The sequence below is a fragment of the Drosophila grimshawi genome, unplaced genomic scaffold (assembly GCF_018153295.1).
Source record: "Drosophila grimshawi isolate 15287-2541.00 unplaced genomic scaffold, ASM1815329v1 contig_1377, whole genome shotgun sequence".
NCBI classification, from domain to species: Eukaryota; Metazoa; Arthropoda; class Insecta; order Diptera; family Drosophilidae; genus Drosophila; species Drosophila grimshawi.
In genome coordinates this window covers 12,734,079-12,759,553 of record NW_025062900.1, presented here as the reverse complement: position 1 = coordinate 12,759,553, position 25,475 = coordinate 12,734,079, and the positions used below count along the sequence as shown (strand labels likewise).

The window sequence follows — 25,475 nt, the reverse complement described above, 5'->3', positions numbered from 1 at the left end:
TGTATGCCTCACACACCCACACACATACAACCACACACACACTCCCACTAGCAATTGTGGTAACTGCCTCAAGCAAAGCTTACTGGTGCGCGCTCTTCTCTCAGACAGCATCCTGAAAATCAGCTAGCAAATTTGCTCGGCTCCCGCCTAAGCCACAACACACAACATGCAAGAAGAAGAGTCGAGAGTTTCTCTTAGGCGCTGGCAGCTTTATTCCAGACACGAACATGGACTTGGTCGGATTCGTGACTTCCAGTCACGTACTGAGCATCCCCACGCAGGTTGAATGCCCATCCAATCGCCTGTGCTGCAAGTGATGTTCGTGTCTGCGCGAGAGCTTAGCGAAGCTCTCGGATTCGTGTTGCTGGTGCTGGTGCTGGTGTTGCTGCTGCTGCTGCTGCTGCTGCTGCTGCTGGTGGTTCTGCTGCTGGTGCTGGTGCTGCAGTAGTCACATTCCAGCGACGCCTGGCTGGCAATTGCTGGCTGTCAGCGCATTCAGTTGGTGTTCCGGTTTCGGGTTGTGCTGTTAGTTGCCTTTTCCTGCACAGCCAAGCAGAGCCAAGCGGAGTCGCGAGCGTGGTCGTGCCTGTGTCTGTGTCTGTGTCTGCGACTGTCTGTGACTGTGACTGTGACTTGTGTATGTGCGTGCGTGCGTGCTTGTGTGTGTGGTGTGTGTCTGTGTCTTGGTCTGTGTCTCTGTGTGTGTGTGTGTGCTTGTTGTCTGTCGTCGCTTAACACTGCGCGCGCGTTTTGTCATCGTGTGAGTGGATGTATTTGTCTGTGTGTGCGTCTGTGTGTGTGTGTGCGTGTGTGTGAGCCTTCTCCGCGTATGTATGTGTGAGCCAGTATGACCATATGTATGTGCGTGTGTGCGTTTATTGTGCACCACAATACACAATATACTAATACTAATACATCAACATCACACATACATGGCAACATTTAAGCGCCTACAAGGATGCTCGAGCAGAAGCTAAAACAAATCACTATCAGGTAAATCGGATAAAGTAGACCAACTAGTCAGGCAAATATATATATATATAAATATCTACAATATATATTTAAATATGTGTATGTGTCAGAGTGCGTATGCGTATGCGTGTGTGTGTGTGAGTGCGTGGAATTGAACAATTTTGCCATTGTGTGCGTGTTGTGCGCTTTCCAACAGCAGGAAATTGATATTCTTATTTCTTGTGCTTTTTGCAAAAAATAACGGCACGAGTCTCTCTCTTTTGGTGTATGTGTGTGCGTATGCGTGTGTGTTTGTGTGTGTGTGTGTTTGTGAAAATTCCATCATCATCATCATCATCATTCGGGCTCGCGCTGGCAACATTGTTGTACACATATTTCTTCTTCTTACAACAAGCCCCCATCCCACTCCTTCCTGGGAGCTCTATCTCATCATCTATGTATTTTATTTACTGGTTGCTTTGCTCTTCTTTTTTTTATTGCTGCGGAAAAGCGAAATGCGAAAAACGAATTGCAAATGGCAGGCAAATTTCTAATTGACCATCAAATAAATGTTTCAAATTGCAGCAGTTGCGACAGTCCAAAAAGTATCTTTCAGATACATGTCAAGTGCAAGGCTTTGTGTGGGTCGCATTTTCTAAGCGTGTATGTGTGTATGTGTGTGTGTGGATGTGTGTGTGTATATGCGTATAACAGGTGCCAAAATATATATATGTGGAAATGGCAACTTTTATGCTCAGATTTTGTCAGTTTCTTCTCTTTTTTTTGGCGATAAAATAAAACTGTAAGAGATTGTTTTGACATTGTCAACAAGTGAACAACTTGTGAATATTGGCTATGAATTGAGTGCATATGTGATTGGAAACTGAACGCCTTGAGAGCTTCTTGAATAAGAAAACTTAGCTGAAAGTAGATATTGGGAAATGTATTTAAGAATTTTGAAAGTTCATATAAAAGCTTTCGAGCTTAACACTGCATTATATTTATTTTTATAAAGTAAAAATCCATATTTTATAGATTCTTTTATTATTGATATTTTTGGAAATATATTTGCACTTGACCTAACACTAGTCTTATATATCTCTCTCTCTCTCTCTCTTTTGCAGCCAAGAAAGCAACCATAGAAAATAATGGATGGTAGAACTAAATGAAAACAAAACAAAAAAAAATATAACAAGGAAAAAATCTGCGCAAATATAATACATTTTTTAATATAACAAGCAATATTTTAATGATTGAGTGAGATACACCAAAGATAAAGAAAGAAAAATAGAAAAAGTGTTTTGTGCTTGTGAAACTGAACTAAACTAAAATACAAGAAAACACCGATAAACTACCAAAAATCATATTAAAAGTGGGTGAGAACGATTAAATGAAAACCAAAAACTATTACTGAAGCAATTGAAAAAGGCTTAATACCAAAACAAATTTATAGTAAAATTGAGCACAAACTAAAATACGAACTATGAAATAATGAAATTAAAACTACTAAAAGAAAGCGAAAATTTTGAAATTTATTGTAAATATTATAAGCTACAAAAAATCTTTACATTTAATACATATACAAAAAGTTACCAAAAGTATAAGAAGAAGTCGGCCACATTTTTCGCTGAAACGTTTTTAATATTAACTGTAATGCCCAAAATCAATTTGAATACAACATTTTCTATTATATAGAAAACAAAAGTCAAATAATAATAAATAATAATAATCGCGAATTTCATTAAAAACCATAAATAAAAATAAACTGAAACCAGCACAAGATTGAACGAGAAGATTTTTGATTTTACATCTAAGTATATGTATATAATATATATATATATATATATACATATTCAATAAATTGGCCGCATTGATGAATTGCACAGCTGCGCTGCATATTGACATATTGAATTTCCTCATGCAAATTTATTCATTATTCAAATACGAAAGGCGACAAATTTCCAATCACTGACATTCACGACGTAACATATGCATATTCGATAATCGCAACTAACTAACTAAATACAAATACAAAAAAAAGTAATAATAATAGTTATAATAATCACAATTGAGCTACAACTAATTGTTTACCGCAATTGAATTCATTCAATCACCTAATCCTATATATGAATACATAATAATTCATATTCATCATAACTAGAAATATATATATATGTATATGTATATATATATATATATATATATATATATATGACAAATGAAGATGCGCAAAATTTGATAGAATATTTAACATAATAATAACAAACGATACATGGAATATTTATAGTATTCAGCTAGTTCAACTAAATCTTTATACATATACACAAACCAATTGGAAAGCGACCACTTTTGACTCAATTAATAGAGAGAAAAAGGTGAGTACAGAAATATTCAATTTTCTTCAAGTATAAAAATATATATGAAAAAACCAAAAAAAAAAAAAAAAATTCTATAGGTTTTACATGGTTTTCAGAGAATTCTTACAATAAGAAAACATACCTTTAAAAATGTATTAATATTTTTGTAGTTTGCTGTGAGTCTTTCATTGTCTTTACAATAATTTCTTAAAAATTAAATAGAATAAAAGAAGAAATGAGCCTTAATTTAAGATAAAATATTATTTTTATATTTCTAATTGGAAATTTCATACTAGTGTTTTCATTATATATATTTATTGTTGGAAAATAAAGATAAGAAATGCATTACCTACATGAAGAATATACTTAAATAGACATTTGAGGGAAACCTTTACCAAAACTTCAATTTGTACATATTTATACAAGAATATAATAAGTATGGCATCAAATCATATAAATTTTTATTTGCATGAGGTTGTATATTAACTTCTTATCGAGATATATGGGCAGTTTAGTGGTTTTTGAAAAGCATAAAACTGCTATAGAGACCAGTATTATAACTAGAGGCATTTTTTGCCAGCGCATAATTTTCCCAGATGCCCCAATCACCACACCCCAAATTGCTCGTTTGCCCCAAGGTGCAATGTGTCCCCAAGTAGCTAAAGCTCGACTTAGCTCGACTTTTTTCTTTTTGCTGTTGTATTCTTTTGTTTTTGGTTTGGGGTTCACTTCATGGTCGAGCATTTGAAAATTGTTCCATTGACCTTTGACGACCACGCAGTGTGGCGAAACGGGACACATTCAAATAAATACACACACACACACACACAGCTGGCATGTTCGGGTGGCTGTGGTTAAGTGGGTGAGAATGCAGAGGTTTAGTTTGATTGGGTGGTGTGGGTGGTGCCAATGCCCAAAAGCAAATATCAGCCACCGCAACTCTGACGACAATAAAAAGCAGCGAACAATTGCCAAATAAATAACTTGACGCTCGCTCAGCGCGTTTATTTGCTTTTGTGTCGAGGCCTGGGCTTGATTTTCATTTTCATTTTGCCAACACACTCACCTATACTCATGCATGTGTGTGGTTGTGTGTGAAACAGAGAGAGAGAGAGAGAGAGAAAGTTCAGGACTCTAGACTGTTGCATATTAAAAGAGTCTCAGCTTCCTGCCATGCTTGGCTTTTTTCGTTTCTTTTTTTTTTTTCAGCTGCGATGCTCATTTGGCTCTGTCTAAAAATCTGAATCCACACTGTCTTTTGCCCCAACTTGGTCGCTTTGCTTGGGTTTTTTCATTAATAATATGACACAATTCCTTCAGCATTGTCCTGGCCAGCTGCGCCTGAGAGCACTTTTGGCTTTGACGCCTCCTTATGCTCATTATGCTCATTTGAGGCTTTGTCTTCTAGTCTCCTACCGTCCTTAACACAGCCAGCCAACGTCTTTTTGCCTCTTCTTTCATCATTCATTCATGCAGCAGCAGAAACAACAGTCACACACACACACACACACACACACACATACACACACAGACACACGCACACGCAGAGATACATCAGCAAATCCAAATGCAAACACAGGCAGCGAGAGGACCAACAAAACAAAAGTGCAATATTCGTGTGCGTCTGTGTGTGTGTGTGTGTGTGTGTGTGTGTGTGTGTGTGTGTGTGTGTGTGTGTGCGTCTGTGTGTGTGTAAGTGAATTTCAGATACTCTTTAAGCGTTGGACACTTTTTGTTTAGCATCCAAATGTACAAGCTTTATTACTTTATACATTAATTATATTATTTTTTAATAATATTATTTATAAGAATACTGAAAATAAATTAAAATATTTACTATGAAGTATTATATTCTAAGTCATCTATTAAAAAATATATATATTTTTTAATTATTTTCGGTTTTATTAAAGTCATGATTTTATCTATAACTTACAGGCATTTCTTAAACACTGAAAATTAATGTGCAACACAATTTTTATACATTTAAAAAACTAAAGATAAAAAAATATTATTATTATTATTAATAATTTTATTAATATTATAACTTTTTATAAAGAGTAAAAAAATTAAGCACACACTTTGTGTAAGAGTATTGAAGCATTCGGCATTGCCTCTTGTTTTGTTCTTTTTTTTTGGTTAACTTTCATTTGTTGACTGTTGTTGGCCGACGTCCTTAATTATGTGCCAGAGCCCTGACTGACTGCCACAGTGCCACACTGGCAGTAAGGACACACGCACGCACTCACACATTGACACATTTGTAGGCACAAGCTGAACTGTCAGGCTCGACGACGGCGACGACGACGACGGCGACGGCGACAGCGACGCGACAGCGGCTGCGGCGGCAACGTTGACTCGCGACTCGTCGTTGTGTCCTGCGATGTGTCATGTTGCGAAGGTGGCGAAGGAGAGGCTCGAGACTCAAGTCCTTGTTGCGCTTGTTTTTATCGCTTGTGTTTGGCCGTTCTTGATGAGTGTTGTCGCCTCGTTGCTCTTGTTGTTGCTGTTGTTGTTGTTGCTGTTGTTGCTGTTGTTGCTGTTGTTCGCTGGCCGTTTTTGAAGAGCACCGTTGTAGTGGGTGTCATGTCCGTTTAGTTGTTGTTGCTTTTGCTGCCTGGCACTTTGAGGCGACGCCGCCTGCTTACTGCTTATTTATGTATGAAGGACCTTAAACTTTGCTGCAAATGAAAATAGCCCCGCACATCACACACACACACACACAGAAAGCAAGAAGGAGATGATGAAAGCAACTTAAAAAGGTATAGAAAAATAAAAGCAGGTAAGCGTGCTCGACGATGGGATACCCTGCAATCCAACCTCTGAGTGCTAGCTAGAAATCACAGTCCTATGATAGAAATCAATTTCTAACAATTAAAGAGGCGAGTGGCTTCTAATTTAAACCTGCATCATATTATTTTCTGTATATATGTGGCAGAAGAAGTGACTTTCTGTTTGAAATTCAAAGAATTTGCAGATATCCATTTTGCCTTGTCAACCATTTTAATGGGCTACAAAATGGCGTAGCTCCTCTTCAATCACAGACGGTGGCGCTTCTCTTCCTGTCAGCCATTTGTAAAGATTCTCACGTGTGCCAGCATCCTTATTGTTCTTGCTGTTGACGCTTAGTAACAATGCATACCATTTTTTTTTTAACTTGGCTGCGTTTCCATAACCTTCACATGCAAATGAGTCTGCAAAAAACCTTTAAATTTAAGGTTAAAAATATCGTTTTATTGTTGCTGAGCCACTTAGTTTTAAACTAGGTCAACGCAGCGTTTGTGCCAAAAAGAGGAAAGGTCACAGTTGCTCATGGTGTATATCTTGAAAACCCTTTCTCAAAAAAAAGCGAATATATTTTTAAGCATATCTATTTATAAACAGCTTGCGGAATTCACAATTATTTAATATTCTGTTAATAAAGACCGCTCTTTCTTATTTATGTTTATTTTATTATTATTTTGAAATTTGTTTAGTGTCTTAAGGAAGACATTTACCAGTTAGCCAGCCAATAATAGCAATATATTTGTTATTTGATTGACGAATTATAATTCTGTGTCTCTGCAACAAAAGTCTTTCTCCAAAACTCTTTTGATACTTGCTGTCAGTCGTAATTTTATCGTTACTTGCTGATTACATATAACAAGAATGTATTCCTCTTGTCCAATGCATACTTTCATGCTTGCGTTATAATTCCAACATAATCACACCATTATTATTGCAAATTTGTAGTTTTTACTACTCAGTTGAGAATATTACTCTAATTCATAATTAAAACGATTGCTTATTCATTTGGGAACTGCTTATAAAATGTGCTCTGCTTCTCTCACTCCAAGTTGGCTAGGACACCTCAACACTTTGCTAGTTAAACTGTCTGTTCAAATACACACACACTCCAGCCCCAAACCTAACCCCAAATCCAACCTCAACCTTCCACACTTAGATCAGGCCGTTACGTGTCTGTGCATTGAGCACCAGATGTCACATGGGGTTGGTAAAAGTTTTTGCCGTTCGCAACTTAGATAATTTAACACTGAATGGGTTGGGTGGTTTGGATAGGATGCAAAGGATTTACCTTTCGCTCTCTCTCCCCAAATTTCTCTCTCTCTTTCTTTCTCTGCCTCTTTGTTGCTTGGTTTACGTGAGATAATGTAAATTTATGGCTGGCAATTAGCGGGTCGCGAATCGTAACCAAAGCCATGGCTATAACTCAAGCGAACAAACTTTCGTCTAGGCCCCCAAAAGTTCCAGGTTCTAATTGCAGTTGCGAAGAGCGTGGCAAATCTTGGCCAACAATCGTGGGTGGGGGTGTGTGTGGGGAGACAATGACAAAACCAAAATTCAGTTAGCAACATTTCTTACCATTAATTACCAAAGGTAACAACGCACATATGTGTAGGCAAACTGGTACAGTGGTTGCTCGGTAACTCTTATATATATGTACAACATTTATCATCCTCTGCATATGACATTTATCTATATACATATATTTATAAGATATAATGTTGCAAGCAAATAGTTTTTATTATTATTTGTTTATTTATTTGCAAATTAAAATGACCCCTGACCTATGCACATATAGCAAGGACTATTTTTCAAAATTGATATATATATATAACAGTTACACTTTTCACACAATCTCAGCGCGATGTAATACACAAATGGGTGTGTATCTGTATCTGTTAGCTACATGCGCAAGGCATCAGTTGCAATCTGACTTCAATTCAATTATTTTAGATTAGAATGTGACTGTGTCACAAACACACACAAAGTGCACACACACACACACATACGCACACTTTTGTTTCTCTATGTCAGCTGTCATTCATCCGTTCATATGTTCATTTTGCTTGGCTCGCTAGAGCGACAGACAGGATTGGAGGACAGAACGCAGGATACGTGCCCCGTGACGCCAGTTTCTGCATTGACAGTTGTGTCCGTCAGCTGTGTGTGTATAGTGTATATGTGTTTGTGTGGGTGTATTTGACTGTGTGGGCTGCTCTAAATGTGCTTAGAAAAACAGGAGAAAAAAATTCAACAAAGAGACCCCGTGGCAAATTCACATAGGTTCAGACAAAAACGTTGCGTCTGACGTCACAGCTATTGACTTTGGGCATTTTAAAAACACTTACGGAACATTATCGATTTAACTAGCAAATATATCTTTAAGATATTCACGTAAACCTGTTTTTAAAGTTTTCTTTGATAAGAAATCATTGAAAATTGCAAGTTATGAAACTGGAACAATCTGCAAAGTTCACTTAATTAGTCTTACAGTCGAAACATTAGTTTATTCAAGAAACAACCGCAATTATAATATTATAATAATAATTGCTGTTAGTAATATTATATTTCTAAAGCTGTTACTTCTGTCTTGTAACTAGTATTTAACAACTGCCTTAAAACCAGCCAAATACATAACTGTAGTTTGTCCGCAGGTAGTAAGTTTGGGAACATATCGACTCTCATAAATATCTTATTTCATATTTTTTGAGACACTTGGGAAACATTCTTTACCTGCCCACGTGAATGCACTTTGCACTGAACTGCATGCATATGGAATGCTTACAACTATAAATTCCAGGCAGGCTAACCAGGTACATATGAATTCAGTTGATAAGAACAAAGTGGATCTAAATGTAAGCAGTCATGTTCAAACCTGTTCCACATGCTGAACCACACAGAAATGGTATTGTATTTTCACGCATATGACATTTTCATTGAATAGTGTAAATAAATCATAATAATTCCGATTTGCTAGAAACCTTCTATATATAAATGCAATAACAAGTCCGCAAGGGCAGAACATTTAGTTCCGCTCTGCCGCCTTTGTGACTCATAAAGAAGCTCAATGAATAATACAAATGTATCTTTTACTTAGTGCCGATGTAGCTATTTTGCAGCTTATCAGCATCATTTCATGCGGGCGACTCAAGCGAATTATTAAGCGGGTATTATGATAAAGTCCCAATGACCCACCAGCATTTATTGTCTGCTGCAGCAGCAGCAGCAATAGCTAAGTGACCATTGGTAGCGTCTCCGAAAACACTGTCCGACCAGATTTTGAAGACTAGGCGGGTTGGAATCATAACAATAAGTAAATATAAAGCAAATAATAAACATATATAATATTAGAAACACCATAAGTTATTAAAACTGATAAATAATAATTAATATAATCATATAAATATTATGTACGTATATTTGTTCCAGCTAAAAATTTTATTATGATCTTTTTAAATATTTTCCAAATGGAGTGCATTAAAGACCTATATACGTATTTATATTAGGTTTTCAGAAAATTTGTTTTATTTTTTAATCTTGTTCCCTTTTTATATTTAAAATACTAATACGATTAACTTCTGATTAATATTTTGTACTTTGCTGTACTTGATAATATTCTAAATATTTTGAAATCGTTTGTTTATATATAAGATGTTGGTATATTTTTCTGTTCTTTCATTTTCTTATCATAAAACATTTCTCATTTTGTGGTGTAGTGTATTTTACGGCATGTATTCTTCGAAAACTGCCTGGGCTGTCACTCGTATCTATCGATGAGTTGCATGCCGGCTTGGCTGCAATCAGTGCGAGAGCGTCGCCAGAGATTTCGAGTGTGAGTAAATAGTGCAAGTGTCGCCCTGGAACTTATCTAGCTGCGGATGTTGGTATTTGTGTTGTTGTTGTTCTGTTTCTCCTTCTTCTTCTACTTGTGTTGAGCGTTTTATATATTTCAGGCAGTTCTCGAGCCGAGCATCGTTCGCCTGTTCAGTTCAGTGCTAAAGTGAACCTCGAGTCGATCAGTTGAACTATGAAAAGCCTTTGTTTGTTTTTGTGCCTGCTGGGCACAAGTGTTGCCCTAAGGGAAAACTTCTGTGAGCGGAATGTGACCGTTAGCAAAATGGTACCCGTGATGAAGCAACGAACGACGATCAAACAGCCGCCCAAATGGAAGGTGTGGAAGAAGGCACAGCGCGTCACAGAATTCTACAACACTCACGAGGAGCAGCTCAGCTATAAGTTAATCTTGGAATGCTGTCCGGGGTATATGCAAGTGGAGTCCGGTCTCTGTGAGCCCATCTGTGATCGTGGCTGTCCAGCCTATGCCAGCTGCGTGGCGCCACAGCGCTGCCAATGCACGCGTGGCTATATCTCGGCTGTGGCACATCGCGATGGCAGCCACTACTGTGAGCCCATCTGTGAGCGCGGCTGCCTCATCGGCTCCCAATGCGTGGCACCTAATACGTGCGCCTGCAAAGATGGCTTCAAGTCACTGCCACCCAATGGGGATGCAATCAGTGCGCCCTGTGAGCCGATCTGCACTCTGGGCGACGGCTGCGCAAATGGACAGTGCGTCGATGTGGAGCGTTGTGTTTGCAATCGGGGTTATCAGTGGAGCGAGGAGAGCAGCACTTGTGTGGCCAACACGGACGTGCAGGAGGAGTCAAACGACGATTTTACCGAGCTAAGGGATTATCTGAGCAGCACAGCAAAAGCGACAACGTTTGCCTCTGTTGTAGCCGCCGACTGTGAAGATGGATTCGTTTTCTATTCGGGTGAATGTCGTGCCGAACTCTTTGAAAGCAATGAACCTAGCGCTGTCAAGGATTGCCGCCAGTTCGACTGTGGTCCAAATCAGAGCTGCAGCGAACAGGGCAATTGTATCTGCAACGCGGGCTATGTTGAAGTGCTGGCCGATGATGAAGATGTGAAGAAGAACTCGACGCTCTCCTGTCGTCCCAGTCTGTTCGATCAACTGCTCGGCATCGATGAGACCACTGATGATGAGGATGAACTTAATTCGCTGACTATTCTAATTGTGGGCATGGCTACGGTTGTTCTGCTCATGATTGTGATACTGGGTTTGCTGGGTGGAATGCGACGTCTTCGAGGCCAGCCGGAGACCGAACCCAGGGAGCAAACTCTGCAATGCGAATTCACACAGAAATCGTACGATTTGGATGAGTCGGTGCCGTAAGATGGGATCAGCTCAAAGAGAATTCATGTGGGCTGTGTTAGTTAGACTTTGATTGTTAGCCTCTAAAGTTATCATAATAAATGTTTTGTATATTGTTTGTAGACTATGTTCGTCATGTAATTCTTTTAAAGGGCTATGGGTCATGAGCATTCGCCTTAAAAGTGAACCTTCCCATATATTTTTTCGCTCAAATCGGAATTTACATTTTGGTACAGAAACCAGCATGATATTTTTGGAATGACATTTTTTTTTTAAAGAGATATCGACGAGGGAGAGTTTGCGATATGGGGTGAGCCATAAAAATACATTGAGTGGAAAGAGATAAAACGTCAGAGAAGAGGAAGGGGAAGAGCGAGACAGAGAGAAAGATAGAGAGAGAGAGAGAGAGAGAGAGAGATGTATGGACTACGTTGGTCCAATTGGTGATATGAGTACACTTATATGTATAATCTGGTTGTTCTTCATTTCCTAAGTAAGGATGAGTTTCGAACTGATCGGGTAGGTTTTTTCTTATGTTTCATTTATTTTTAACAATTTTATTGCTGAACGAAACTGCATTAATCATATTCTTGGTTCTTTATATGAAACTATTTTATTTCTTCATTTGAATAAATTTGAATGGAAGTATTATGTAATCTCTATTACTATTTGGCTTTATGAATTTGTTTTTTATTTATCATCAGTCATTAATAATTAAAGTAAACTCCACATGTGATTGGGAGAATCCTTAGCCTATAGGGACAGATAGTAATAAAACCAAATTTCTTTAACATAATTTGTAATTATAAGATATGAAATTATTTTTTATTGTTATTTTTGCAAGTATTTTGAATGAACTTTGACTTTAGTCTTTGTGTCTCACTGATATGAATGCTTGTCCAAGGACAAGTTTATAGGCGGCGTAAAAGACAAAAGAGATAAATTTATTAGCAGGGCACAAAACAATCATTGTTAGGAAAGCAATTATGAAAGGGTTAAGAGTTGACTTCTAAATTTAGATCGTCACAGTTCATTTCAGTTCTTTTTTATCTTCAAATTTTTCAATGTGATATCAACATATTTTATTTTGAATGACTACTAAAATGTAACCACAAATATCGCACATTTATTACCGAAAAAGAGGCTCATCGTATCAGGTCCCCCGGCAGTCATATGCACTCAACAGCCGATTACGGGCATATATAAATAAAAAATTCATAAAAAAAATACTTAAAAATGGAACACACACACAAAAATACACTTTGCCTGTCACTCTCACTAATGTAGCGGAGAGTTTTGAAGCCGTCGCTTTAATATCCATAGCAATTTTTATCAGCTGCAAATATGTGTATATGTGTACATACTATCAGAATGTGAATGTGTGTGTGTGTGTGTGTGTGCGTGTGTGCGTGTGTATCTGTGTGCAAGTGTGTCTTGTATCTGTGTCTACAGCTATGGGCCAATATCTGTATCTGTGACAGTAGCACAAAGATCTTTTAGCCATAATCGGCGCACATTTATATATTTTTCGCACTAAGCCACACACAAAAATACACACAGACATACACGCACATGCGGGAGCTTTAAGGTGCGCAATAGGCAGAGAGCGAGAGACAGAGATAAAGATAGAGAAAGAGAGAGAGAGAGACAGAGAGAGAGAGAGAGAGAAAGAGAGAGAGAGAGAGAGCGAGCCAAGTGTAGTGCGTGAGAGCGCGTTAACTTTGGAAGGCGTGCAAAATCTTAGAAAAAGAATATAAAAAAAAAAAAATAAAAAAAAAAAATAAAACACAAAAAGACAACCAAGCAACCAATTTCTGACAGCAGCAGCCCCTCAACTGCCCTTACCCTTCTGTTGTCCCCGTTTCCCCAGTCACAAGCACGTTTCCTGTGGCGTTGGCGTTGCCCTCACAGCAACAAGGATACTTAAAGCTTCTTTAATTTTTATGTTGTTTTCTCTTCTCTTTGTCGGCGCGTTGAGTGCGGCTGTGCTCTAGTGTGTGTATGTGTGTGAGTGTGTGTGTTGTTGTGGTATGTGTGTGCCTCAACCATTCTCTTTGATTGCTTTTATGCTCGCGTATGTGTGTTCTGTTCGTGTATTTGTATTGGTAACCTTTGCTGGCTGTGCCAACATTTTTGCGTGGGACGTTGCCCAAGGACATGGACTCGTTTGCCTCGTTTGCCATTTGCTTCACTATTTCAGACTGCTTGCTGTTTCTTCCTCTTCATTTTCAAATTTCTCTCTGCTCTTACTTTACATTGTATATTTATATTTCTTTTTTTTTTCATAGTACTTGCTTTTCCTGCTTACTTTCTCATTTATTTATTATTTGTTAATTGCAACATTTATTTTTGGTCAAGCTCCAAAAACGTGCCCAGTGCCAACCGACAACCTGCATTTAATTGAATGAAGCATTGACAAATGCAAAAGGTTGCTCAAGCGCCTTTTAAAGTACAACAATTGCTTCTGCGATATTTTCAATTTAGAATATTTGCAATTTATTATTTTGCAGAGCAGCTGCAAAAACTTGTAATATTAAAGCTAATTATAGGTCAAATTTAGCAGTCAATTGAATTTATTTCGCTTCATTTACGAAATTCTACAATTTACTTATTGGTAGAGATTATTTACTGTGATTTAATTGCTGTGAATTCGTTCATTCTTTCCTTTTATTTTTCTTAATAATTAATTTTTAATTTGAAACATCTAAATATCGAATAAAATAAATTTGTATTTTATATAATTTATTTAAATATTTGCACACTTTTAAAGTCATGTATTTTATTCAATTCATTTGCATATTTCTTACAATATTAAAGTTCAGACTAAATTGGATAAACGCTGACCATTTGCATTCGCTACTTGGTCATTATTATTGACTATTTCGTAAAACTTAAGTTTATGGACAAGACTACTAATACTTTTTGTAGAATTTTTGAAATTCCCAACAGAGCAAGCCGTCAAGACGCAAAGTGATAAATCACTCAAGAAATAACTATATCCCATGTTTCTCTCCCATATCTCAACTTTCAACTGCCTTCACTCATTGTTATTTTATGATGTTAAAATTGATTTATGAAGCGCAAAACCTCTCATAGCAATTGCCAAAAGAGAAAGAAAAAAAAAACATTGTGCACAGAATTTTCGCCAAAGCTGCAGCAGTTATGCTATAGTGGCAGCTTCTTTGGCTTCTTACTCTGCTGGTGATTTCGTTATTTTTTTTTTTTTTTTTTTTTTTTGTGGTTTTATGACAGCTGCAGCTCAAAACTGCAGCTGCAGTGATAAAAATGAAGAATAATAGCAACGCCCAGTTCCTGGGTTGGGAAATTTTCTATGTACTTGTTGATGCGGCCCCAACATTCACACACATACATACAAAGCTGGTGCAGCTGCAAGAATGCATTGTCTGAAAGTAGGTCGCCTGTGCTGTTGCTGCTGCTGAAGCTGCAGATGAAAAAGAAATGCAAAACAGCAGCTATCAAATATTAACCACTAGTTGCGTTCTGAAATATAGCCACGCCCACCAGCGCCCAATTAACTGGCGAGTTTGTTAGCTTCTTTATGGCCAGAAGTTTTGCTGCTCTGCTCTGCTCCGTTCTATTCGGCGGGCGCTGCAACTTTAGTTTGCCACTTTGCCGTCACGCCCAGTTTAACAGCCGTGTGGCAGCAACAGCAGCAGCAACACACTGCTGACCTATTTTTGTCACACACACATACACAGATTTTCAAATTACTTACAGCTACAGTAAGCCAGAGATACACACAGCCATACAGCAAACGCAGCATTGCGTATACGCCATGTGCATTTTAATACAGTAATCGCTCGAAATTTGTCACTGACAAAATAGAATCTATAACAGAAATTATGATAATCTTTTGTATCATACAATTAATAATAAATAGTTTATTTAATGTGAAAGAAAAGAAAGTAGGTTGGTGGAAGAGCTACAGGCTCAGAAGGTGGAACAATGGGTCGCTCTCAAATAATAATAATTGTGTAATTTAGTACATTAAAAAAATAATTTAGAAAATTTTTGGATAAAAAAGCAGCACTTAAAGAAATTAAAAAAAAAAATTGTTAAATACATTTTTAATTTTTGAATTTTTTATACGAAAAATCGGGATTGCAAAAACTATAATAATTTGTGCATTAATATCTCTGTCATACATTTCGAGTGACTACTGTATATGGTAAGTCAGCTTCATGGCTTCGCATATTTTTGTATGCGTGTGCGTGTGCCAGCTCAGGTGTGTATGTGTGCGTAAGTGTATTAGGAAGTGTGTTAGTGCGTTGCGTTGTGGCTGCACAAGTTTCAATAACCTAACGATACTGGCGTTGCTCGCGTTTTTCATAATTTGCAGGCCCAGGTATCCTGGATTTTATTGTCAAGTTGTGACAAGGCCACGCCCACGTAGGCTCAGCTGCAATTAAATACACACACACATACACAGACTGTGTGCTGTGTGTACTGCTGCTGCAGCAGTCACACTCCTAATGCATGCGTCCTGAAGTATGTTAATAAGTTTCGCATTACCTATGCGCGCGTGAGCTGAGTTTTAGTTTTCAAATTCTCTCCATAAGGGTCGTCTGGGGTATGATATTGACTCTTTGTGAGTTTGTAACAAATATAGGAAGCTAGCTTACATTTTATAATGCACATAATGCAAGTCTTACATCGATTATATTAAAACTTCTTTAAATTTCTAGAAATGTGTATGAAAGTTGAAGTTGCTGTCTACCTGTTTATCTATTATCCGTTTATAAATTCGAATTCCTGTTAATTTTATCATTCAGTCCAATATTTCCATTTAACTGTATGAATTAAGAAATCAGCTATTCTATAAGAGCTCTGAAATTCAATAAAATGTTTATTAACTTACTTCGTGACAGGGAACAGGGTAACTTCTAGAAAAAACACTCGACTACATCAAGCTTGTTTTTCCGCTGTTTCTTACAGGAAATGCTTATAAACTGCACTTTATATTAGGCTCTGTGTGTGGTGTATGTGTGTATTAGAGTATTTCAGTGTGTGTGTGTGTGTGTTAGCTGACATTCCTAAACCTCGAGCAAGTCAGAGAAAAATATTCACATTTTTATGCTAAAATATTTTTTTGCAGTCTGTGACCTAAAAAAATCGTTGAATGTTTGAAAAGCGGGTTTCGCTTTTCTCATGCTGGTCGTGTGTACTGCCTTTTATAGAGCAAAGTGCCCAACCCACACAGCATTTAACTTAATGCACGTGGTACTCACACAATCTCACACACCCACACACACACACACACTTACACACTGACAACTACATATTTTTCGAAAAGTGGTTTGACAGGTTAAAATGGTTTTTGGGGTGGTTGAGTGTGAGGCAGCTGGGCTGCTTGGCAACACATTGTGGCATCATGTTTGAGTTGAAAAACTGAAACTTTGCGTTTACCTCAACAATTTTTTCAAACATTTTTCATTAATGCATTTAAATTTAACAGACTTTACTGTCCTCTATTTAATAAAACTGAAATACATTTTGAAATATTTGAGAAAAGTGCTGGAAAGTTAAAATATTATAGAAATATATAATTTTAATGATTTTCACAAGTAAAATTAAAAAGACAAGCCATGCAAAAAATAGTTCTTAAAGCCGAAAGCTTAGTCTTCGTTTTGATTCAAATATACATAAATTTAACTTACAGAATCAATTGAAGGGACAAGCCATAGCCAAAATGGCATCTCATATAAAAAGCCATCATGACTTGCACAAGCTATAATAGTTGGCAGTTATTGCCACTCCTTGAAGCAGTTTTAACTTGTCTCAATCTCCAGTTGTCCGAGTCCCAGCAATGCGATGAGTCTCTGGCCAGGGCGCAAGGCGCCTTTTAGAGGCAAGGGGCCGGCATGGGCTATTGAGGTAAAAGGCTTTCAGCTGCAATTCCCAATCGTGACCCGGGTAGAGGCTGTGTTAAGTGAATGTTTAATGCGCTCATAATGGTTGAATGTGGACCGTTAACACCTGTCATAAAGTTAAAGCTCAACTGCATTTGCAGCGTGAGACAGACAAAAGGCAGCTACCGAGCTGCCAAGCTTCCACACCCTCCACTTCACTCCGCAGCCCCACAAAATACGTCCCCGCACTCAAATTAACAATTTGCTCGCTGCGACGCCGCGTCAATTAGAAGATAAATGTTTGTGTATACCAAGAAGCTGTGCGAAAAAGGTTAACGAGTCTCACAAACTCACACACACACACACACACACAATTGACACGTGCATATAAAACAAGTAAGAGTTCTTTAGTAGAGCATAGCCGACTAGGTGATACCTTGTACTCTGCCCTGACATTTGCTTGTAGTAGCTTGTGCTGTAATTTTACTTCCCCAACACTTGTAAAATACATAATGTATTATAATATGCTGATATGCTCAGCTGGCATACCCCTTTTACTCATTCGTTATTCTTATAGGGTATATTTATACTGCAATATTTTGTAGAAGAGCATATGGGGGCTGTGGTGGGTTAAGCGGTGCTTGGATATTTCCGGGACGTTGAACGGCGTTGCTGCTGCGGCTTTGGCCAACAGCTGCGCGGCAAATAACTCAACTGTGCGTTGAGGCGGTCCAGCGGAGGGGGGTGGGTGTGTTTGGCTCTGTAAATGTTTGTGCAGCTAGCGCTAAGGATATGGAACAGCCTCTTCTCTTGCTCTCCCTCCCTGCCTCCCTTCCACCCCCTCTCTCTCTCTCTTTCTATGTATGTGTGTCGCACATTTTCACGGCAACAACATCCACGTCGTCGCCACGTAATGTTGGCTGATTATTGGAGCAAAAATTAATTGAAAATGTTGGTCAATTGCCTTGCAGGCAAACAGTAAGCCTCACCCCACAACTTGTGCTCACCGCACCCCAAGTAACGCAGCTGCCTTTAGCTTTGTATAACCTGTGAGCAAGTTGTGCTTACAATAAAGTTAGTTATTATTTTATATTATTTACTTCGCACCCTTCGAACCATTCATAAACTTACCCTAGATTACTTGTTGCAACTATTTGGTAATCGAACACCAACCCATATTCCTTGCCTCGGCCCTCAGTCAGCGTTAATTACTTTTAATGATGCTTGGGGCAAGACGGTATAATACGTATTGCAGAAAAATAATAATAAACGGTTGTTTGGGGTAAGCAGCTGTGGTGTGTGTCGGCAACATCTTATCTGCAAGTGCAGCAGCTTATCAACTTCCTTAAATGCATTTTCAATTGTTACAGTTGTTATTTATATTTCGAAAATTATGTGGTTGATTGTCTTGGGGTGAGATTTAGAGTGCTCGCCTTTTGTAGTATTGTTCAGCTAAATAGATTATTTCTCTCATTTTGTTAGTTCACACAAAGGATTACTTTCAATTCATAATGCAGAAGATTTGAATAGCTGTTAACAGCTTGAATGAGTGACTTTTGCTAAGCTTATATGTTGTGCTTGGGAAAAGCATTTAATTTTCTTTAGATTTGTACAAATTATGTTGACAGATTGAAGTTAGGTATCTGATTGTATCTTATTTGGGTGAAGTTCGAAATTGAGCATGAGCAATAGGTAGTTTATGCCATTAACAAAGTGTTTATTCCAACAATTGTACATTTCAAAACAAACTAGAAAATAAAATAACTAGAAAATAATAATTCTTTACTTTAGTTTAAAAGAGTTTCCTATAATATCATGGCATCCTTTGGTCTTCATATATGCATTTTCTCATGCAGTTTAAAAAATAACAATCCATTTAGCTAGATAATAGCGAGCCACAAAGCAGGCCAATGTCGACAATGGCTACAATTTAATTTAATTTATTAGAATGCTAACAATGTGCAGTAAATGCATGCTTAAATATATTTACATATATGCGGCAGATATATATAGTATGTATGTATATAATATGTGAGCGTCTGTCTCTGTGAATAATACAAAACCGCAACTACAAAAGCAATCAAAATCAAAATGAAATTGCGTGCAGCTTCCAGCAGCAACGTGAGGCGCACAAATACATTCACACACCAACACACACACACACACACAGAGCAAAACACACGCAGAGAAACATTTACACGCAGTTGCCCTCGAAACTGAATACGGAGGACAAACATTAACATTTCTATGCGTGCTACACGGCCTATAAGTAGGCAACAGAATACAAAAAAAAATAAATACAGAAGAGAACAGAGCGGAGCGGTGCAGAAAAAAGAAAACACACTCACAGCAAGGAATTTCCAGCAGCATCCAGGGATAATTTCTGTTGTGAGCTTTCGGCAGACTCGTGACTGACACACGGATAGAGAGAGAGAAAGAGAGAAAGACAGACAGAGAGAGAGAGAGAGAGAGAGAGAGAAAAAGAGCGAGAGAGACAGAGACAGAGAGTGAGAGAACTGTCGAGCGTGAGCATAAGAGCAACGAGTTTTGCTCGCTCTCTTTGCGCTGTAGAAAAGGCAACAACATTAATTCGATTTGTTGCCGCTCGCTCTTTAAGTGTTTGTTTATGCGTGTGTTTTTTTTCTGGCTTTGGGGCCTGCCTAATAAAACTCATTAAAAAAGCAGCGCAACACCCACGCACCCAGCACAAATGCTGCGGCTGCTGCTGCTGCTGATGCTGCCAATGCTGCTTACCCAAAGAGTCATTTTGTCTCACGGCCCACGCGGCGTATGTGTAATATTTTTCTGTAGCTCTTCTAGGCCCTACAATATTTGTTGTTGTATTTTTCGCATCGTGACATTTATTTTTACTTAATTTATTTTTGCGCCGCCGCTTTGCAAATTTCCACACAGTCGTTTTCCCATTTTCTGCGCATCTTCCTTCCCACTACAGCTGCTGTTCCTGTTTCTGCCTTAGTTCCCTTTTCACCTCCTGCGCTCTTATATCAGTGTTGTGCTGGCTTTTTCGGCTTTCGCTTTTGCGTTCGTTTCGTTTATTTGTGTACATACATATTTATTTTGCAGCAGCATCCTCCCTACCACTCCCCCCACAACAAACACCACAGCACGCCACATCAGACCCCTCCCACAGCTATTCTCCTGGTTGCCTCATTCCTTCGCTTCGATACACGCTTCCAGCTCATTTGCCGCTTCGACGACAAAATTTCAGTTTTCAGCTTTTGCTACATTAATGTGCGCTGCATAGTAAGGGAGGGATTGGCGTGTGTGTGGGTGGAACAGAGGTGTACAAATATTAGGTGGGGGGAGGGGTTGGGGATGCTGGTCTGAAGTGTTTGTATGCGAGCAGCTTTAAGTGGCAGCAACGGTGAGTGTGCAGTGAAAAGGGGGGTCTGGAAATATGGGTCAAGTTGTTGCCGCCTGTGCTAAAAATTAAGTCGTCGCAGTCGCCGCTGATGCTGACGTCGCTGCTGTCGTCGACGTCGACGTCGCCGTCATGGCAATTATTGCTGTTGCGCATTAAGGGTTAATCCTATTGCCTTATAGAGTGTACAGAAATAAATTTCACTCTATGTATTTGTGTGTGTGTGTGCCTGTCTCTCTGTGTATTTGGATATGGCTGAATGTGTGTGTGTGTGTGTGCGTGTGTGTGTGTGAGAGTACATATGTTCTGCCAGTAACAAAATGAATGCCACTCTTGACCGTGCTCTTGTTACCGCTCTCATGTTGTTTTTGTTGTTGTTTGTATTTTTTTTTTTTGTTGGCTATTTTGTGGTTAGTTAATCGCCAACAAAATATGCTTATTTATGATTGCAGCTGCTGAATTTTATTCATACTTCTATATATATTGGCTATCGAGCAGGTTATGTTGCTTTGTGTAGGGTATTAATAAAGCATAACCATCTCTATAAGATTTATAAGCTCAGCTTAATATTGGGTTTCATAAGCATTTATTCTTCTGCGGTTATACTTAAAATATAAATAGTCAAGTCCATATAAGAATGGGAATGTCTAAGAAGCGTATCTCCAAATTTGGAGTATAAGTTCTTGTATACCCGGCGCAGATAAGTTTATTCTGCTTTATCGATAACTGCCTCTGTTTTCCGATAGCAATAAAAGCCACAGTTTTTCTTATATAAAATACATTTAATTATTATTTCATTATTTCATCAAGAATAAGACTTGAATATATTTAACGGATGGGTTCAGCGTATATCGTAGTCGAGTTGACTCTACTACTGCCTTCTTTCTAGTTTTTTCATGAACATAGCAAAATCTCTTTTCAATTTTTAAGGCGTGTGAAAACCCTTTTCAAAATATACTTGTTAAATAACAGTTGCTTCACAATTCTTTAACCCAGCTTGCTGATAACAGCCTTTTCGCATAACATTTTACAAAATTAATTGCGGCACAATACCATTATTCATGTATAAATTCCATTATTCAATTAAATTTATCTCTTTTTGTTAATCACAGTTTTTAATATGTATGCTATAAGTGCGAATCGCTGTTGGACTCGATATGCACGAAAGTAATTTCAATTGATTGCCTTATCAGTTATTCGACACATTTGAATTGATTTAATGTTTGCTTATAGTTTTAAGGAAGGGTTCGAATTAAATCGATGCTTGTAATATTTATTGGCTTACTCAGAGTCTTATCTGAAAGTGGCGGCGCCCTATAGAATATTGCCGAGTAAGATCGCTAAAGAATAAGAGAAAATATTAATGGACTACAGGCATATGCGTTATTTATGCGCTTGTTACCCATAATTTATTTGTGGCTGGTTTTTGGGGTGGTTTATCCACATGCTGCACTTCAACAGAGGGCTTTTGGCGACAAATACAATGCAATTTTGGGGCGTGGCACGCCAGCATTCAATGTGGGCTCATATACATACAGCAGCATGTCTGATGAAGGCGCTGGTTACAGACCACAGTCAGCAGCAATAAACAATAACATCAACAACAAAAGCCACAACCAACAACGACAAACAACCAACAACTTGACAGAAATTCCATGCGAACATTGACATCGACAACTGGCAAATATTCATGAGGTTGTCATGTTTGTGGACGCGTAGATACCCCAGAATGCCTGGCAGATGTCCTGCCCTCCAATGTCATCAACAATGGTTTATCGAACCCATTGTCCGGCGGCTGTCCATACATTGTCTTCTTCTTCTTTTTGTCCTATGTGCACTGCAAAATAATTGATTTACATTTAAATTGCAAAAAACAACGCCAAGGAATTGTATTATGACTAGAAAGCAGAGACTCATTTTAAATATTGGTTCAGAGTTCAATGGATCTCTGCACTCTGTATAGCTTAAGTCAATCAATTACCAGCCAGAGTGCAAAGCTGAACATCTTCAAATGGAAAAAAAGGACATTGAAATGCATTCGTAAATGAAAACGACGAGCAACTTAACTAGGTAGCCGTCCATTGACCATGGCAAAGAGTTGATTGGCAACGGACACTGATAAGTGGGGAAGCATTACTTTGGCAAGCTGTAAGGCAAGCGGGATATTTCCAAGTCGACCAGCAATTTATGGGCCTAATTAGAGAGTAACCTTAAGAGATTAGGTTAGGGACTTTGACAGAGAGAAATATTTATACATTAGTCAGGCGCTTAAGGCAGAACGTTGACAGTATCTTTAAGCAGCTGTTAAATCCATTTTGAAAATTTAATTTTGTTCAATATTTGTTAATAATTTTAAAAGCAACAACATGTATGAGTTTCCCTACACTATAACTTGATTCGCTAACAAAAGCCTGAAACTTTAACTCAAATTAAAAATTTGCAATAAAGTTCAATATTATTTTAAGTCTTTATTTTAAGTATTCTTTTATCTTTTATCAAAAACAAAAATAAAAATGTATAAATATTGATTCATTGAATTGCTTTTTATATGAAAAATCATAGCTGCTATTTTAATAATAAATAGTTTTTTTTTTCGAACAAAAACTAAGGATCAGCTTTTAATTCGGTACAATCCACATTTTTGAAGCCGTGGCCGTTGAACATATAAATAACTCTAAACGAGAATTTGCTTTCAAAGTTTGAAAAGTTTCGATAAAATTTGGGTTTTGCATACGAATCAGGCGAAATTCCTAGCCAGATTTTTGCTTTTAATGCTGAACATTGTTTAATTCTGGTGAACTAAATTTGAGTTCGCTTACAGAATGTGCACAGAGAATGAGCTTACAGCTCATTGACCAGTCCCGAAACGGGGTGGTTAGAGGCGGGTCACAAGCGAAAACTATGCGTTTGCAGACGCTCTGTTTATGTGCAAAAATATGGCCAATTTAATGGACCAGGCCATGGTCATAAAATGCCATGATGCCGCTAAAGAGAAACTGAGACACTGGGACACTGTGGCACACAGAAGCTGAAAAGCTTATGACCCAGTCCAAGTACCAAAAAATATAACCCCTTTCAATGCAACTGAGGATAAAACGTGGCAGCAAGAAGTAGAAGAACCCACGATTCGTTTCGACGGCAAAACTCAAACTAAAAATCATAAAAAGCGCAAGAAATTGTAGTCTGCAGCAACAACAGCAACAAAGGCATCTGCTGACCCCACAAAAAAATCAAGTAAATAAATAAATGAAAGTAGTCATCTGACACATACCTTGTAAGAAGTTTCTTTCATAGACTCAAAATGTATAATGACGAAATGTTATATTATTGGGTTGGTTTGCAATATTATATAAAAACTTCGTTAAGTTAATAGATTCATTTATGAACTGATAAGTTCTTAGACAATCACAAAGTTCATATTACCTATCAAAACTAATTTATATATGCAGGGTATAACCATTTAATATTTTTTGATATTAATTTAATGTTAAAGGCTAACAATAATTGTGTTGATTTATAATTGTGTGAGTGTTTCTACTCAATGAAAAATTTATCACGCTATATATAAAGCCACATATTAAAGGGGCATTTGAAAAGGACAGTGCTCTGCCCATAGGGTAAATCTCAAGTCTAAAAATAAATTACATGACATTATGGCCAGAAGCCGAGTTTTTTTTTGTAAATACATTCCCTTACACACGCATACACATACACATAGACACAATCGCAATAGCACACACATGCCAACTGACACACTCTGGCATTTGTTGGCTCTGGCAAGATGCTATCAGGACTTGGGGACATGGCATAGCCTGCACAGGACGCGTCGCTTTGTTCCACGTCAATTGGCTGACCGCTCCCAGCCCCTTTCGAGTTCACCCAAACTAGTAGGGGTTTTAGGTAGCGGAGAGCGTTAGCAGCCGTTAAGAAATCACATAAAATATTGCTAATATAATCCTTTATAGTTAATTCGACAGGACGATAGCGTGGAAAAGGGTTCTGTTGTTATTGCTGTTCTTGCTGTTGTTATTTTTTGCTGCCATTGTTATTATTGTTGTTGGCTTGGCTTTGTGCGCACTTTTAAAACGTTGACATTTTTTTTCGTTTGCATGTTTGTTGGGTCAAAGGGAGATCTGAATGGATAGGACTGTGTTAACAGTTGGCAGCAAAGGACACGGCGTTAATCTTGGCCGCATTTGACAGGATAAATGTATTGTGAATTTAGTGGCTCAGCTTGACTCTGGTGTTTATTATGCCCATAGTTAGGGCAATTGATAATCGAATGCGTTCAAGTATAAATCAGGTAAATTATCTAACTCTTTACTACTGTGTTGAATATTTAAGTAGCACACTATTTGAGAGTTTGTATTGAAAGATAATAATTTATCAACAATTTTTATTCTGAAAATAATTATTTAATCATAATGATTTTATGAGTACTGCTTTTATTTACCAGCCACATTATTTACAGAATATGCGGAATGAGATTTAAATAGATTTAGCTTTTTCCGAAATAACAACAAGGAATTTTTATAAATCTTATACAAATTTGGAATTATCTTTTTATTTCAGTAAACATAATTTGAATTTTTTCACTATTGTTAAGAAGGCAACAGTCATCCGCAAATGCTCTTACTTCGATTTTAAGTTTTCAAAAGACACACAAAAGAAAAGAAGACAGCACAAAAGTGGCATTTAGACTGCAATTGAACTTGCCTAAAATGAAGCTAAATGCATTAGGGGAGGGCCACAACAGGGCAAGTGGCAGCCAACATGGGGGCAATAACAGAAATGCGCGACGTTTTCTTCAAACTGTCAAACTGATGCAATTGCTGTTTGCAACTAGCGGCAATTTGTGGCAACTGCTGCGGGCCACAACTTCTAGACAGACTTTTTGATGGCTCACTTTATCTGCCTGTTTTTCGAGACAAGTATAAAATTTTGTGTGCACAGGTGAAAGA

The 25,475-nt window shown here is 37.8% G+C and overlaps 1 protein-coding gene and 1 long non-coding RNA gene across 2 annotated transcripts in view; both read left to right on the top strand.

Moving 5' to 3' along the window:
- The first annotated feature begins 852 nt into the window (after positions 1-852).
- Positions 853-25,475, top strand: part of LOC116805304 — a 28,057-nt gene continuing 3,434 nt past the window's right edge. Inside the window, exons 1-3 of the long non-coding RNA XR_004365111.2 lie at positions 853-993; positions 2,076-2,106; positions 3,239-3,326. This is a non-coding gene — a long non-coding RNA (uncharacterized LOC116805304). The remainder of the gene's footprint in view (positions 994-2,075; positions 2,107-3,238; positions 3,327-25,475) is intronic.
- On the top strand, positions 10,117-11,389 carry LOC6562563 (platelet endothelial aggregation receptor 1). The gene has a single exon (XM_001988346.2). It carries the CDS (start codon positions 10,117-10,119, stop codon positions 11,281-11,283), a length of 1,167 nt encoding a protein of 388 aa, XP_001988382.2. The 3' UTR covers positions 11,284-11,389.

Coding starts and splice junctions, on each gene's coding strand:
- LOC6562563 (XM_001988346.2), top strand. CDS start 10,117: ATGAAAAGCCTTTGTTTGTTTTTGTGCCTGCTGGGCACAAGTGTTGCC.